This window comes from Lepidothrix coronata, unplaced genomic scaffold (genome assembly GCF_001604755.1).
Source record: "Lepidothrix coronata isolate B3197 unplaced genomic scaffold, Lepidothrix_coronata-1.0 Scaffold206, whole genome shotgun sequence".
Lineage (NCBI taxonomy): Eukaryota > Metazoa > Chordata > Aves > Passeriformes > Pipridae > Lepidothrix > Lepidothrix coronata.
This window is the reverse complement of record NW_016690386.1, coordinates 1034382-1050936: the sequence shown is the minus strand read 5'-3', so window position 1 is coordinate 1050936 and position 16555 is coordinate 1034382. Positions and strand designations below refer to the sequence as shown.

The 16555-nt window shown below is 35.5% G+C and overlaps 1 protein-coding gene across 1 annotated transcript in view; it reads right to left on the bottom strand.

The window, feature by feature from the left end:
* The window catches only part of ZFC3H1 (zinc finger C3H1-type containing), a 42198-nt gene that overhangs the window by 11280 nt on the left and 14363 nt on the right, over positions 1-16555 (bottom strand). The window contains exons 8-23 of the mRNA XM_017832803.1: positions 16011-16175; positions 14302-14439; positions 13796-13914; positions 13320-13466; positions 12041-12215; positions 11689-11820; positions 10446-10994; positions 10253-10362; positions 8902-9033; positions 7614-7735; positions 6963-7064; positions 6487-6603; positions 5434-5617; positions 3492-3678; positions 2834-3025; positions 681-918 (exon numbers count right to left, since the gene is read on the bottom strand). Coding sequence (XP_017688292.1) covers positions 681-918; positions 2834-3025; positions 3492-3678; positions 5434-5617; positions 6487-6603; positions 6963-7064; positions 7614-7735; positions 8902-9033; positions 10253-10362; positions 10446-10994; positions 11689-11820; positions 12041-12215; positions 13320-13466; positions 13796-13914; positions 14302-14439; positions 16011-16175 — 2809 coding nt within the window. The remainder of the gene's footprint in view (positions 1-680; positions 919-2833; positions 3026-3491; positions 3679-5433; positions 5618-6486; positions 6604-6962; positions 7065-7613; positions 7736-8901; positions 9034-10252; positions 10363-10445; positions 10995-11688; positions 11821-12040; positions 12216-13319; positions 13467-13795; positions 13915-14301; positions 14440-16010; positions 16176-16555) is intronic.

Genomic DNA, 16555 nt, shown 5'->3' with positions numbered 1-16555 from the left:
ACTCCATTGGTCCTTGAGTATTTCCACACTGCATTACCACCTGCAGCATATTCTCAGTGGCAACTCAATACTGCTGCTGGCTAACACACTAAGTACTGACATCTATAAATGCTACATAATAGCATTTGTCTGCTACTATAAAGTCTACCTCTGGCAGCAACACAAATCAAGAACTCAATTTCTTCTAATATCTTCATTTTACATCTTAAAAAAAACCCCCTATTTAAACTCTGAATTGAGATAAAAGAGGCAGAGAAATGCGTGTGTTTAAGGAAATACACTAACAACATTCCAGGAAAATAACTTCGCAATAAACACATCCTGTTAAAAGGAGAAAGGGTAAGAAAGAATGACGACAGAAGCTTGGCTTTATGCTTGCTTAAGCCCAAGAAAACTAGCAGTCACAAGCCACTGACTGGTCTTTTTCTCTGAACCATCATATTCTATCAAGATAAGGCTGTGGCTTCGAACCACAGACAAAAAAAGCAGTGCGTTTGTTAAGGACACGAGAACGTGGAGTTTCCTCACTGCTCCATTCAAATCAAAATTAAATATTCACTGGATTAATCCAATGGCTCAACGGAGTCATCAGCAATATTGCACTGCCTTGAAATTCTAGAAGTTGGATAATATTTCTTGATTTAAAACATGTATGAAGTAGTTTACCTCCTTAAGCTTACCTTCAAACATAGCTAACAGTACATCAGGATCAGTCTTCACATCTTGAACTGTTTGCCATGGTATTAAAAATGGCTCTTTGTGCACAATCCTTGAAGGACTGACATTTGCTGGATCATAGAACTTGACTGGGAGAATACCAAATTCAATTAAATGTATGTAAGCCAGCCAAGCCAAGCAACGGTCACTTACAGTAAGGTGTTCTGATATCATCTTTTCATTTGCTGATTTTAAAGCATTCTGTAAAGGTTAAAAGAAATACATTACATTTAAGATTTAAGAACAGAAAAAGAAACAGGAAGAGTGAGTTTCAATATTCTCAAATCTTTTCCACAGAAAGGACAGGAACTAATTCTTTACATCAATCATCATCATATTCAGTTTATGTGAATGCATGACTATGCAAATCATATGGATGATTTCTAGGAATAGGTTCAGAAAAAATGCAGAAGGTTGTTACTTTGGAAAGAGAGACACTTTGAAAACATGCATCTCCCAACGTGTTCCATTTTTCTGATTAATTCTCCAGTTACTTCCAGTTCCACAGAAGTAATACATTAGCTCTAGAGACAATTCATCTACAAGCTGGATTCAGCTTAATACATCCTACTAGGTTTTGTGGGTTTGGGGTTGTTGGTTAGTTTGGGGTTTTTCTTTATTAAGGTCTAGCTATAAAGCTACTAAGCGACAGCTAGTCAAAAAATCAACTGAAGCGACCACCACCGCTAGACATACTGTTTTAAAAAATGTCTTGGAAACTTTACTAAGAACAAGGATAGTGTTTCAAATTTTTCAACTAATTATACACAAAGATAGAATAGTCCAGTTAAATCAGCAGATCCCACATAAAACAACTGGCGCAAGCAATTAGATAAAGTCTAAACACAAACTGTTCCTGAAACAGAACAGAATCTCATGAGTAGTGATGTGCCAATATTTTTTGGGCAAAAGGTAGTATGGTCAAAGAGTGCACTTTCAAGGGAATGAATGTACTTGTAAATTTATACAAAATTCAGCAGGACACACATCCTGAAATAGATGAAAACTGATGTTTCAAAACAACTTCACTTATTCACTCTTGAAAATATTTACTTCAAAAAAAATTGCTTTCAAGTCTTCTAAAGAGACACACTGCTATTTACTCTGAAGTAGCAGCTACTTAAATATGGTTAAATAATCACTTCTCAAGACATTCTTTTCAACTACACATTCCAGATTAATATTAAAAGAAACAGAAAGTGTCGAAAAAGTCTTTGGCTTTGTGGTTATGCTTTGCAGAAAGGTAAAGGGAAACCAATCTGTGTTATTCTCCCATATACTCCGGATTTGCATCTCAATTTGACAGAGAGTTTCTTCTCCCTCTGTTCTTTTTGGTAATTCAGAATTACATTTCTCAGTACATTTGGGGGAAGCCATCATAGCATTGCACCTTCCCATTCCAGCTGGAGCCAGACCAAACTGTGAAGGCCTCAAACCTCGAGTAACATGTCAGGCTGCAGCAAACAACAGGCATCACCTGCTGGGAGGAATAAAAACCTGCAACTGAAAGGACAGCAGCTCCCACTTTGGGGAGAGGATGATGTCAGCACTCCATCTCACCCTCAGCCACCACTTTTATCACCTACACAAAAATAACAAGTCACCTAAATTCTTTCTACAGTCACAGTTTTAGGCTGAGGTAACTCAGTGACTTTGGAGCTCATGAGAGCAATAAAATCTGATTTAAACAGTCTCCAGATTTGAGAGCAGGGCAATACTGTTAGATAATATCATACTATGCTTTTTCCCAAGAACTACTGGTTTGATAATTTCTGTAGTAATTTTGAATACCTGAGGCAATACATTACTCAACAGGGCTTTCACTGCAAAAACTGCTCAATGACTTACTGGAAGTCAGGAAATACAGCATGTCCCTAGGAATTATTTTGAAACATAGTGGTCTAGGCTATTAGCTACACAAACAAGGCAAAACAGATAAAAACCCTAAAGGTATATCCAGATTTTACAATGGCATCATATCTCAAAACAGAATCCTCTATTTGCTGAAGGAATTCCAGTGGAAGAAACAATTCTTCTGAAGTTGAAACTATCAGAGTCATAGGCATTAAAAAGGTGAAGGTATGAAGACACTCCTGGGGTGTAACTCAGGAGTTACCTGCAGCAGAATAAGAGCATTCTGATGTCTTCCTGTAAACAGGCTTAAGTGAACCCTGTAGAGGAGAGTCTCCAGCAGCTGAAAGGACACAAGATTTGGATTTTCTCCTCTCCTCGTCACATCCATTAGGAACTGTAACATCCTCCCACATACATAGTCTTTTCCATCAAAGGAATTCTCCAAATTCAAAAACTAGAGAGAAATAAGTCACATTAATAATAACAATCAGAATACAAGTAAAGCTTATAAGTCAATGTTTAAAAATCACAGAAATCAAAGATTTTGAATAGTGTCTTTCACTACCTTATGAACTGTATTTCCCTCCCTCACACCAAATTTTCACATTAAACCTCAAAATATACCACTTTTAATACATGTAAGAACTAATAGCCAATTTTTGCAAAGCCTAAGAAACAAAAAATAAGCAACAAAACATCTTGATTTGAAATAACTTTTATTACCTGAGGAAAAGTGATGATTTCTACAAATAACCTGCAAGCAGAACTTGAGTCGCTTCATTTTCTGAGCAACTTCTGAGTTTTCAAAAAGCTACAGTGCTTCTCATTTCACACTTTCCCTGTCATATGTACTGGCTTTCTAGAGTAGAAAACGCACACTTACAGGAACATTTCACATACGCTTTTTTTTTTTTACTTACTGTCCACCAGATTTGATAAGAAGGAGCATATTCCACTGCTGTTTCACACATTTCCTGTATCTCCTCCTTGGTTCCTCTTTTTGAGAAAAGTCTGAGGTAATGACACCAAATTTCAGGATTTTCTTTGTTGTTCTCAAGGGCTCGAGCCAAAACATTTAAAGTAGAATCTAAACACTCAGATGATGAGCTGTAGAAGTTAAAAAGAAAAGCACTCACATCACCTGTGTTGGTATAATGACTTACACAATATCAAATATGAAAATGAACACTTTGAATTAGAGTGGAAGTCATACACACTTAGCCATCCTTTTTTTTAAATGTGTTGTCCTTTACTATCAGTTTCAGTAGGTTTTCACCCTTCAAAGGTTATTACGTGCAATTATCACAGTGCACAGAAATACGAGAGAAACAGGAAACGAGTGCCAATTCAAATAAGAGTCCAGTTTAATGAAAATGGGTAAGATTCATCTGTAAGCAAAGTTCTCAAGCTGCAAGCATATAAAGGCATTTACATTGCACAGGCTTAAGAACTTCAGTAGGAATTTCAAAGGTATAGTAAAGTAAGTTATTATATTTTTTTACGTATTTACTTTCTACAGTCATTAAACATAAGCATGTCATACAGGTTCTCTGTCTCTAAACCATTTAAAAAAATGAAATTTTACTTTCTGAGATAACTATCATGAGATGATACCCACAAAGTAATATTTGTTCAAATAACCGACTATACTGCAAACCACAAAGCTGAGCTTTAATTCATAGACAAACTTGCATAAAACCACAGAATGCTTCTGAGGCCACATTTATTATGAAAACATCTTTAAAAATTATTTTGCATAGACAGAGAGGAAAAGAAGTCTCAAAATAAAAGTAATAGAATTAACCATAAGTCTGAAGCTTTCCCAACCCCTTCTATCACGACTTTCACCTACCACACCACTCAAATTTCTTCAGAGTACTGAGAGAGGAGGTGGCTGTTTAAAGAAAAGGATGCATTGTTTTCCATTAGCTTTTCTCCCTTCTTTTCTTGATCTTTTCCCAAGAACACTTAAATATAAGTGTGCTCTTCCTACACTGCCACTTGCTGGTAGTATTTTCCTTTGAGTACCAGCCTTTCCAGTTCTATCCCTTCTATTGTTCAGGCACGTACTGATACAGCTAAACTGATTTTTTGCTACCTTTTCCATTATCTACAGTTTAAACGAGGCTTGTAAAGCAGAGCTGCTCCTCTCCATTCTCTGTTGCAGTTGCTTAAGTCAGTACCTCATTATTAAAACTGAAGTCAATCGTCATGATGGATGAAACCATCGTGACAGAATTCCCACTGAAATGATGTGACTTGCCAACAAAAACGTGGTACCGTGCAGTATAATTTTAAGGAAGAGAAGCTATAGAATTTAGAAATCCAAAAGTTAAAAAATATAAAATAAGAAACTGAGAACTCAACTGGGCCATTTCTGCAGGGATAAAACCACCTAGCAGAACTGTCCTTATAAGAAAGCTTTCTGATGAAAGTAATTTCAAACATTATTCCAACCATTCACTCTGTAGTAGAGGAGTAACTGATTTGAGTTTATCGGTCCACTAACTTGACCACTGGAAGTACAACATTCCACTGTAATCTTAAAACACATTAAGTTGTGCACTTTTCAAACATGAACAATTATTTCTCCCACACTGCTTTCCATCACCTTCCATTCTGAATCAGAATCCACCCAAAGATAAACCATCAGTGCAATTTATTACTCATATGCAATACTATGTACAGCAGGAAATCTGATCTAATCTATTTTTTAATCTGCTCTTAAGTAATAAATTATTTGTGGTGCTGTTAAAGAAAATTCTTTAATATCAAAAAGGAAACTTGATCATAGCAGCATGGTTGAATCAAACCTAAATGCAGCAAGTGTCTAAAATCCAATCTAAAATGCAGGAGACATACCCTTCATTTTGATTCAAGTATTTATATGCAAGTTTAATCCAAAGCTGTACATCACAGGGGTTTTCTTGGACACTTGCTTCCAAGTTGGAAATGTCATCAGTCTCACTTGTAAAATACCGGACATCATCTGGAGTGACCACGGCATCAAGCACGGGAACTCTTTTTTTATGTTCTGTGGGATGTGCTGCAAAAAATATTAAAAAAAAAAAAAAGTTTATTTTCGAAACAGAAGTGACCTGTAAGATCAGAACTCACACAAGAGGTGCATTTATATATTTCTAACAGAGCTACTGACCAGAGCAAAATATGGTTATTTCAACATCCTTTAAAACTTAAAACCATGCTGTTTGTTGAGAACTGGTTATATTTCAAATGTGAAGAAAAAAATAAATAGCCCTAAAAGGCTGACTTGATCAAGAGACATCAACTAAGCCAGTTATTTAGGCAGCATTAGGAACTAGACCCATTTGACAAAGAAAAATTCTGAGTCTCTAAAAATCCTTTGTAGAGGATTTGCTAACGAATCCAAAAGCTCCTACTTGCATGAGTCACATGTGAAACACTGTCATGTTACTGACACTCTAGCAAGCTTCCAAGTCTCAAATGCTGCTTACCAGCACTTTTTTAACTGCTGACCTCACACCAAATTGTAACTCTGTAAGAATTTAAGGTAACTAAACACATGAGATAATCTTACGGGTTCGGGGTGGAATAAAAATTTAAGAAAATCCTAATGATACACGGACAAGGCTGAAACATTCTAGGGAATTAGTTCCTTATGCTCCTTTAATAACAGGTAATTAGAAAATCCACCTTTATTTCCAGTCACATATTACAGGAAAAAGAATCTGGTATAAATACAACAGACTTATATCAAACTTTACCCAAAAACATATGGAAAATAAAATTTGCATGCAGGAAGTATAAAGCCAAGAGAGCTATTAAAATCACTAGTTTTTTCAAGAACTACTTAAGAAAATCAGGTGTTTGGAAGAGGTTGATAGGTATTTTCCTTCAGTGCTCTTTTTCATTCAAGCCACACATCCAGATTACCATATTTAATAGGTCCAACAAACTGCTCCTCTTCACTGCTGCTACTATCTAACAGGGGTTTTCTCCAGTACTTTGGCCTCCACTTCCTTTTCTCTTTCCATGTTGTATGTGGAGGTGCTGTAAACAAAGTAATAGAAATTCTTTTCCTTTTCTGTATTCAAGAATAAAATGGTTTTAGATTTAGATTTTAGATAAAAAGATTCTATGAGTACAACACAAGTGTATACATTTCAATACTACTTATTTAAAATTTATTGTGATCAAAGGCATAAGTGATTTCTACAAATTGCACTCCAAAACTATTACATTATTGCCTTAAAACAAACTCTGCTGCCTTTAACTTACCACAATCAGTATTTATAATACTGAGGTAAAATAAGCAACAAAAAAATATTCTAGGTTTACCAAATCACCAAGGTACTTACATAGTTTTATGAAGTTTATATATATTGTATTTCATCTACCAAGTTACTTACTGTGACTTTTACTCTCATTGACATTGCTGGCCAGAAGAACAGCCATCTGATCCACTGACATACGGTCTCTGTTTATACCAAAAAGTTTTTCAACATATTTTTCTGAAACAAGAATATTTGTAGCTTAGGTAAATCTATAAATGAAAACATTCAAGTAACTTAACCGCAATTCAGCACAATATATGCTAAATTCATAAAATGTGACTGCTTCAAGAGGTATGGTAATTTAACACATTAGCACAAAGAAATGAAAAAATAACTAAGTTCTCTTTGGCAACTTGCCTATATGGCAAGTTATGTTATGAAATTCCAGCTCCACTGAAACAGATCAGTCCAATAGTTACAAAACTGAGGAAGGAAAGAGGGAAAGATTCCATGCTCATTCCTCCCCAGTCCCCTCAATCTCAGCAACACTTTATTGAGTGAAATATTCCTCAGATCAATGATTTCTTTTCTTTTTGCAAAGACACCAAGGTTAATTAACCACTACAAAGGACTGAACTGGACAACTGAAGAAACCTACTGTTTCACATAGTTGTAACTTATATATTGCTTCACATCAAAATCCTTGTGCTCAGGGCTTTTAATGAAAGCCATTTCCTTCAGAAGCGAATCTTTGGATACCAAAGTGAACAAAAGACTCTTAAAAACCTGTGGCAGTGCTGATCTCCTCATCGGTGCTTTTTTCTGAGCAGCCAATCAGTTCTAAATTGTAAGACAGAATATCCTGAAACAGCTGCTTGCGGTTGAGAGTGCAATCTTTCATGTGCTGCCTAAAATAAACAAATAAGCAATTAATACATTAATCACAGCAACAAATTATTAAGAAAGTTTGTTTTAGTGCACAGTTGGGTGAGGCATAAAGAAAATGATACCCACAGAAAACACTACAGCTTGCTTTGACATTTTGGTCAAATATATCTAGGCCTTCTCTAAACTTAAGTCTGCATCAGGAACTTAATCCTAGTCCCCATTATTTCATTTACTCTTTAAAATACATGTCTATACACTCATTTTGCAATAACACAAAACCACAGTATGTAGAACTTCACAGTTCAAATAAGGTAGTTACAAGAATTAGATATCACTTTTTATTTAGAAGAATCAAATGATGGTTTGATGACAACAGCTAAAAGCTGATCCAGAAGAGCTAAAGTTCACTCCTATTATATTTTTCCAGCAATTATAAGTTTCCAAATTGAGTTTAATCCTAACCAATTCATATCCATTTTTAAGTGCACAACACTGTTAAACAAGTGATTTTTAAAATACAATTTAATTCCAGTCTCCCAAGAAACAAATTTAGCCAGTATTTTCCCAGAAAACTAGAATTACTCTACTACAATAGTATTGTTTTTTTAATTATGTATTTGGTGTATGCTTTTCTTCTCTAGTGTGCTGTGGTGGTTTGGGCTAGGCCTTCCTTGGTGACCAGTTTGTAACCAAGGAAGGGTCCAGATTTACCCAGTATTCCCTACAATTTTTACATAAGTCAGATTATAAGAAGAGAGGAGGAGAGGAGGAGAGGCCTTCGCTCTCTTTCCTTCCGGTGAGCTTGTGCTCATGTGACATGTGCTTAACAGTATCAACCACTTCCTAAGGTTCTATGATAGCCTGAAGTTACGAAGCTATGAAGTGAGACCAGTCCCATCTGAATTACCAGGTAACCAAAAGATGAAATATTCTTTAATAGGCCATACTACTTTTCTAAATATACATCTAAAGAGCCTCCTTTTTCTTCATGGCTTAGATAAAAGGGGTTTTTTTCCCTTCCAACTAAGTATCTGCAATAGGGTATCAAAAAATAACCTTGCCCAGAACTCGCGCATATGATCATATATCCAGACCTTTTAAAGAAATGAAAACCATGCTTATTTCAGACAGTCAGAAATCAAGAAGAGAAGTATAGTTGAAATTAAGAAAATTAAAGAGAACTCACCACTGACAGTCATCATCATTACATGTGCCTGTTAAATCAAAACGGCAGAAACACTGTTTTGGCTCAATCATATTGCTATACGTTATTGAACTGAGGTACAGTTTTTCCTTGGTTCGAAAATACGGACTAAACCTAAAATGAAAGAGCACATTATTATGATGAAGTGTACAAGGCAAGACATCAGTTCTCCAAAAAAAAATAATCAAAGCTCAGTTTCTCTGTATTAAATCTCATTATTTCCAAAACCATGCTACTAACCAAAAGCATCAATAACCTACAAGTTAAAAAGAAGGTAAAGAAAAAGTGGAAGAGGAAGAGAACACCACAGTACTTCTCAATCTAAATAAGTTCTGCCTAGTATTCTCTTCTTTAGGTGCAGAACTTCATTCATACGAAAACAGGAAGTGTAGTAATGACCCAGTATGGAAAGCAAACAACTGAAACTGCATTTCAGTAGTTTCTAGAAAATCTCATGCTCTAGGCAGCCTAAAGATCGACATCAAATGAAAATGTAAAGAGAATTGTTAAAGATTAACCTGAAGAAACAGTGAACAGATTTTACAATGTGTAAGCAAACAAAACCCAGTCTGAGTTGAGCAGACTAATGCTTATTTGAGATCTTTAGCTAACGTTTGACTACGTCAACTTCGGGATTTCTAGTTCCTTCAGGAATTGAAGTAATAACCTACACGAAGTTAAAAAGAATACTCATGTAAAGATGGCATCCTCCATCTTTCTCTACTTAAGAGCATAGAAATAAAAAACCTGAAGCATATGGTAGGATTCAACTGCTCCATTGTAAATTCCAGACTTTTGTTTTCTCAAATTTGATGTGTAGGAACAAAATTCTCTTTAGTCAAAAAACAGATGTGCCAAATTGATTACACTTGCAGGTGTTAATGTCAAGTCAGGATGAATCACTGGGCTCATGCCTTTTTCCACTGAGCAGGAATCCAAAAATAGATGACTGGATAAATCTCGACTCAGACATTGTAAATCCTAGCCAAGTTCAGAGACAGCATAACTGAAATACGCTTCTTGGATTTACATATTCATATTGGATATAAAAATCCTGTTTTCAAATGTTTAACTATTATTTTTAATTTAGTTATATCAAGCAGCATGCAATGCAATGTAAAAGCAGCATACTGCACAAAAACAAGGGACTTGTATATACCAAAAAACGTGACTAAAATCATAAGATTCCATAAAATAGACAAAATTGTTTAAGGATAGTCAAGTTTGTCACTACGCCTAGTCTTTCTGTACATGCCTGGGTATGTAGGAAAGAGCAGTGATGAATACTTGAACAAGAAAACAGACACAAGTCAAAGAGCTACAGTCTTTGTACCTGTAGGATTTAAATACTAGAAGAGGACTACGATATGGTCCAAATGGAAATGGTTTCACTTCAGTTTGTTTATTTTGAGATGTAAGAAAATCCACGTCCACTGAAATTTCCTAGGAAACAGATAAACAGATAAACAGTAGTTGCAACACCACCTAATAAAGACAAGCTTCATGTTTAGTTGTAAAACACTTACCTGACCACACAACAGATCTTCCTTAGGTACTATAGAGGCAGTACTTGTCAGCAGCAGCTCTTTCAAGCTGTCAGCTTTAGCATAAAGTTTTTTCAGTTCATCAATATTCAACCCAAGGAAGAGCTCAGGCTCCTCTGAAGCCTTTTTAGAAACTTTGTTTATAGTTTCTTGCTTTGGAGTGTCCATGTGTTTAAGATTTGGTTTAGTGAAAGAATTAGATTCTCTGAAAGATCTCCTTCGTTCTCGGTTTGAATTAGACAGAACTTCATCATCAAAGTAATTTTCTTCACTGTCCAAAGTCAACTTGTCCTGTGTAAGGTCATGAAGTGATGGCTGAGGTAATGTAAATTCAGATTCCTCTTCTGCATGAGGTGTAGCATTTGATTGTTCCTTGGTTTGAAGTGCACGGGCTTCCTTCAATTTCTGAATTTTAAGAGCATATTCATACTCTAGTTGTTGAAGTCGTTTTTTCTCCAGTGCGATCAATTCTGCTGAATGCTTTTTCGGACTTGATGCAGGGGAGGTCTCCAATTTCAACATTTTGCTTGGCTGAAAAGAAAAAAATTCCTTTTATTTCATTTTCTCATCTACTGATTACTGACACGAAGTAAAAAATAGGCAAAATGTTTAATTCAGAATTTATAAAAACATATTTTAAAAAGTCTTGCCTGAAGACTTCAATAAACAGCAGAAAAACCACAAAAGAGTTTGTCACAATTCAACTGGCAGGTTTGCAGGTTTTGCGATAAAAGTCAGCCTACATAATGTACAGGCTTAAACAGAAGTTTTGGCCACACTTAAAAAGTGAGCTATAAAGCAAGTACATACAGTGATGTTGGGAGTGCAAACACAAAAATTTACAAAAATATTTTAGCCTTGCTTTTCTGCATTTTGTTTTCAAAACAATATCAGAGCCCCTCTTCAGCAACTTCGCTTGATAGTTTTAACAAAATCATTGATGCCTACAGACAGTAAAGTACATCCTGCCTTCCTTAACAGGAACATAGCTCCTCTTATTTATTTATGCACAGCATTCCCCTACCATAGAAATGTAGGCTTTGAACAGTTTTCTTTCTCAACTTATTAATGCCTTTTTTGTTGAATCCTCAAAAATGCACACAACGATTAGGAAGATTCCCTGCAGTGCTTTTGAAATGTTTTCCTGAAATTCCATTTGAATTTTCTTAATCAAAATTGCTACTCTTTTTCAAGTACAGTTTGATTTAAGAGCACATTGACTTACTCCAAGATGATCTTGCTCTAGTTTCCGTTTCCCAATTTCCTTACTTGCCACTGCTTTTGCTCGAGCAAGTTCTTCTCCGTATTTCAGTGCCAGAGCTTTTTTTACTGTAACTCGCTGCTGAACTTTATGAATCTTAAAAAATCAAATAAACAAACAAAATACTACAGTAAGGTGCAAATTTACAGATATGACCACATAATAAAATACAATTAGATGAATCAATGAAATATAATATAACTACATGGGAATTAACGGTTAATTCTAAGAAAGCCTACTGCCTCCAAAAATCAGGCTTCCCAAAAATCAAGGTTTCCAACTCTAGGAAACAGAAACATTTCAGAGTGCAAGTTACATGTTCCTGAAGCCTCTTGAGAAATGCCTTATTAGCATTCAAGATCTTCTCTGTTGCTTGTAGCTGTTCAGCCAGTTTGTTAATTTTATTTTCAGCAATTCGAACATTCTCTCTCTTCTTGGCCTGTTGTTGCAATAAATTTTTCAAGACAGATTCATCCTTCATCAACAGCATTCTAGAAGTAGAAAAGGCATATTATAAGATTTTTTCCAAAGGGGAGCTGCTCACAGCTATCATTGCTCCTCTGAAACCCCACTTATTTAAAAACACAACTCTCCTCACACATCAACAAACAAGAACTGAAGTTTCTTAACATCCATAATAAATACTGTTAGTACACACAGCAGGTTTCAGCATCCCAAGTTCAGCATGTCAGTATAATGCAGATGAAAACATTCTAGTTACAATGACAAGGGAAGGAATGTATATATGTATGTATGTATGTTATGACATCCAAAACACACATGTTCTTGCTTTCTTTTAAGTAACAACCCAGTTCCTCCTTAAGACACATACGCACACGAGCAGATTAGAAGCCATAATATTATGCCACAATAGTAGATAAATACTAAAAGCATTAAATGCATTAAAGGAAGCAAGAAAAACACTTGAGTAGATGGTTGTGGATAAAGGGAGGAGAGAAGACTGTCCTTCAATTGATGACTAACCACGAATCAGTTTGTTCACAAGACCACATAGAAATAATCCAGTGGTAAGAGAAGCTGAGAACAGGATGCAAAGCACTTATACTTTCCACAGTAACTTAAAATAAGGGTGGGAAACATGGAAGAGGCATGCTAAAAGAGAAAAGCCACACAGGGAAAGATTCAAACAGCATACCTATTCCGTAGAAACACTCATTCATATATATATATACACACATGTATTTGTGCGTATATATATATACATATATATATATATATATATCTATATATATATATCTCAAGCATAACTCACTAACTTCAAAGTGTACCAATTGTGAAAAGAACACTCATTTTTTCATATTTCATAGTTATTAGGTGGCACAGATCATAATCTAACCACTGAACACAGCTAAAAACAGTCAGAATGACAAACCATACTTAAAAGTTACCAAACACCACACTGGCACTACCACACAATTCCTTTTGCACAGCAATAGAATTAAAGGTTGAATAGCTCAAGACAACAGGAAACTGAACATTTGCTGTACTTTAAATGCTGGACGTTAAAAAACATTACTTACTATTTCCATCCTGCTAAGTAAAGAAGGCAGGACTTATGACAGTGTAATACATACCTGTTTTTCTTCAGCTTTGCTTCTGCTTCTGTGACTTGTTTTGTCACTACTGCTATTCTCCCAATTCCATCAACTTCACCATCAGAATTTGCAGGGGACGAATTGTTCCTCAGTGGATCAGACTTAATTAAGCGCTGCTTCTCACGACTGAAACAGAAATGTTAAAAGCAAAGATTTTCAGTAGCTTCAACACTCATTTTGATGTATACTCCCAATAATTTTAAAATCTTCAAAAAGAGTAGCAGAACAAGATTTAAAGTTAAAAGAAAAAGTACTTTCCACAACTGCAATCAACTACTGTAAGTCAGTTCATAACCACGGATTTTCTTCAGACTTCTATGTTGACCTACTAAAAATTGCATGAGAGAAAAACCTGAAGGTTTTCAAACTCAGATTTTCCTTCCAATTACAAAAGTAAACTAGTAAAGGGCTACCAATAATACACATTTTACACTAACAATTAAACTCAGTTGTACCTGGCAATCTCTTCTTTTAAAAGTCTGTATTCTATCTTCTTATCTTCTGGTAGAGCCTCTGGAGTTCTCATTGGATCATTTTCTTTTTCTGATTTTGGAGGGGCTTTGATTTTTGATGCCTGTTACAATGAGATTCAAGTCAATACCAGTCACACTGGTTTAAAATACAGCTACCAACTAGCATTTTTAAGAGGCATTTCAGCACAAACTTAAAACTGTGCAAGGCTAGTAAGATCTTTCAGGCCGTACTTTTTGCTTAAGGATGCATTGAATTTTAATTGAAAAAAAAAAAAATCAAAATATATTATAAAATTCTACCTTCAGGATGCCATCCAACAAAAAATTATTTTGATTAGTTTGTGCAATCCAAATTACAATGTAATTGTCCAGACATGAGTAACATACTCACTCTTGCCCATTTCTGATGTAATCTAGTATTTCTTAACCAAACTACAAAGCAAAATCATTACCAAATAAACTTATTAAAATGCTGATATAGTGTTTACCTCAACATTTCTCCTTGCTTCCTTTATCATAGATTCTAGTCCTCCAAACACACTGCTAGTTGAGTTAGATGGTTCTCCATCAGACTCACTATCATCTGAGTCATTTAAGGTAACCACAACAGACTTGTGTTTTGGAAGCTGTTGGGAGAATGTAAAGTTTTATAGAAAGAAGAAAAAGTTAGAGGCACAGGTATAACTGAGGACATATTTACTAGAAGACAAAAAGGAGGTTAACTCCTTTTGTTATGGCACATCAATTCCACATAAGAAAAGAAATAAGCATTCATACATCTCCACTACAAGAAAGTAATACTGTACGCATTTTTGGCACTAAGATGAAAGTGCCAAACCTATTCCCAAGTATCTGCAGCGTACTTACATCTCCATGGACACAGCATATCAATCTCAAATTTCTAACTCCTATACTCGTTGAATTATTTCAATTGTAATTAAAATTATCATCTGTCATTTGCAAGAAATTTTCTCAAATAACTGAGAGGTAACAATCAATCAAATCTGCATTAGAAATGTGGCAGACGTACCAAAACTCCCTCATCTCTCTGCTACACAGTTGTGATGCCTCTTGTCCCACAGCTGTACTTAGCTGACCTTACAGTGAGACAGTTTAATTGGCAGAACAGCAATAGTATGTAAAGAACAGATGAAACAAAATTAATCACTTTTTGCCAAAATCACTAACTTAAAATACTCACTGAAGATCAGATAACTGCCAATTCCAGCACAAAGAAAGATGCAGAAACAAGCAGACAATTTAGATTAACCTCAATTACAGCTTGGAAAAAACCAACTTATTTCACATTTCCAGGACTGCTCTTCTCACATCTCCCACTGTAGGTCTGGACAACTTTAGTTATACATTTAACCTTTACCTCAGGACAGAACCTCTTCAAAGCTCTAAGTGGTTTTTAAAACATTAACCCTATCAAAAAAACCCTGCTTGTTAAAATGAAAAATACTCAATTTCCACATTCAATTCCTTTTTATATTCTCTTTCTGGACAATTCTTAAAATATGAGTCATATTCACTACTTCTAAATGTAGTAGAGTTGCATCATTTTTGCACGACAGTAGGACAGGTAGGTGAAATCTTCAGTTTATGTTGGTGCAAGAAGACAGAACAAGGCACTGGTCCACTCCTCACAAATATTCTCATCCATCCACACTCAGACATGCTAACACTGATGCACACACTGCTCACTGAAAAAACTCAACTCCCCCTAGAGGGAAAGTACTTTTTCCTGCATAAGGTTAGCTTTCTAACCAGTTTTGCATGTTAAATAATTAAGCAGTGGCGCTGATGCTCCAGACCCCACTTTCAAAGAAGGGAGCAGGACAAAGAGCAAAGATAGCCAGGAGCACGAGAAAGAGCAAGACTACGTCTTCTTTGGCAACAGTGTCTGTGCTAATCTGGAAAACAAAGTAAGAGAACTGTATTTACGATCTTTTAGTTCACTGCATGCTGGTGTGTTTTGATGCTCTCCTAAGCTATAAATTCTTGCTTCAGTGTCAAATTCTTTCCAGAAGAGCATATGGATTACTTAAGTTGTTAATAATTCAAACATTTAACTGAAGCTCCACTTTTCTGTGTCGTATCACTAGAATACCTAAGTCTGAACTTGCTGTTCACCTGAAGTGAGGTCACCTTCAACTCACAGTCTTATTAGTAGAAAGCACCAGTATTTCCTTACTGTGATCACCGCACGTGGAAGCCTTGGTACTCTAACAAACTTTGTATTTTGCACTCGTGGCTGAGACACAGTATTAATACTGACAGCAGACAGATTGCTTCTTGGCACAGACTGTAAGTTATCTGGAACAGGAGGGGAAGGTGGACCACTGTTACTTGATGTTTCCTAAAAAAGTAAATCAAAAATACGGTCTTAAAAATACACACCAAACACAGCTATTTAAAAAGATGTCAGTATAAATGAGACTCTTTCATATATGCCCTGGAATTTGAAATTGGGATTTAGGCAGACTACCCAAACGTATTAGACAAACATTGCAATTCTGCAGTAATATCAAAAAGGCACACAAGAGCATGCCAGTTATTCACAGGTCAGTTGCAAAAGATCACAACCTCTTAATAAGGTCAAAACCATTGTATACTTTCAAAACCACAAACTTTGCTTCTCACTCCAAAAAAAAATCCCCAAAACAACAACAACAAAAAAACACAAACAAACAAACAAAAAAAAAAAAAAAAAACCACCAAAACCAGCTAACTTCTCCT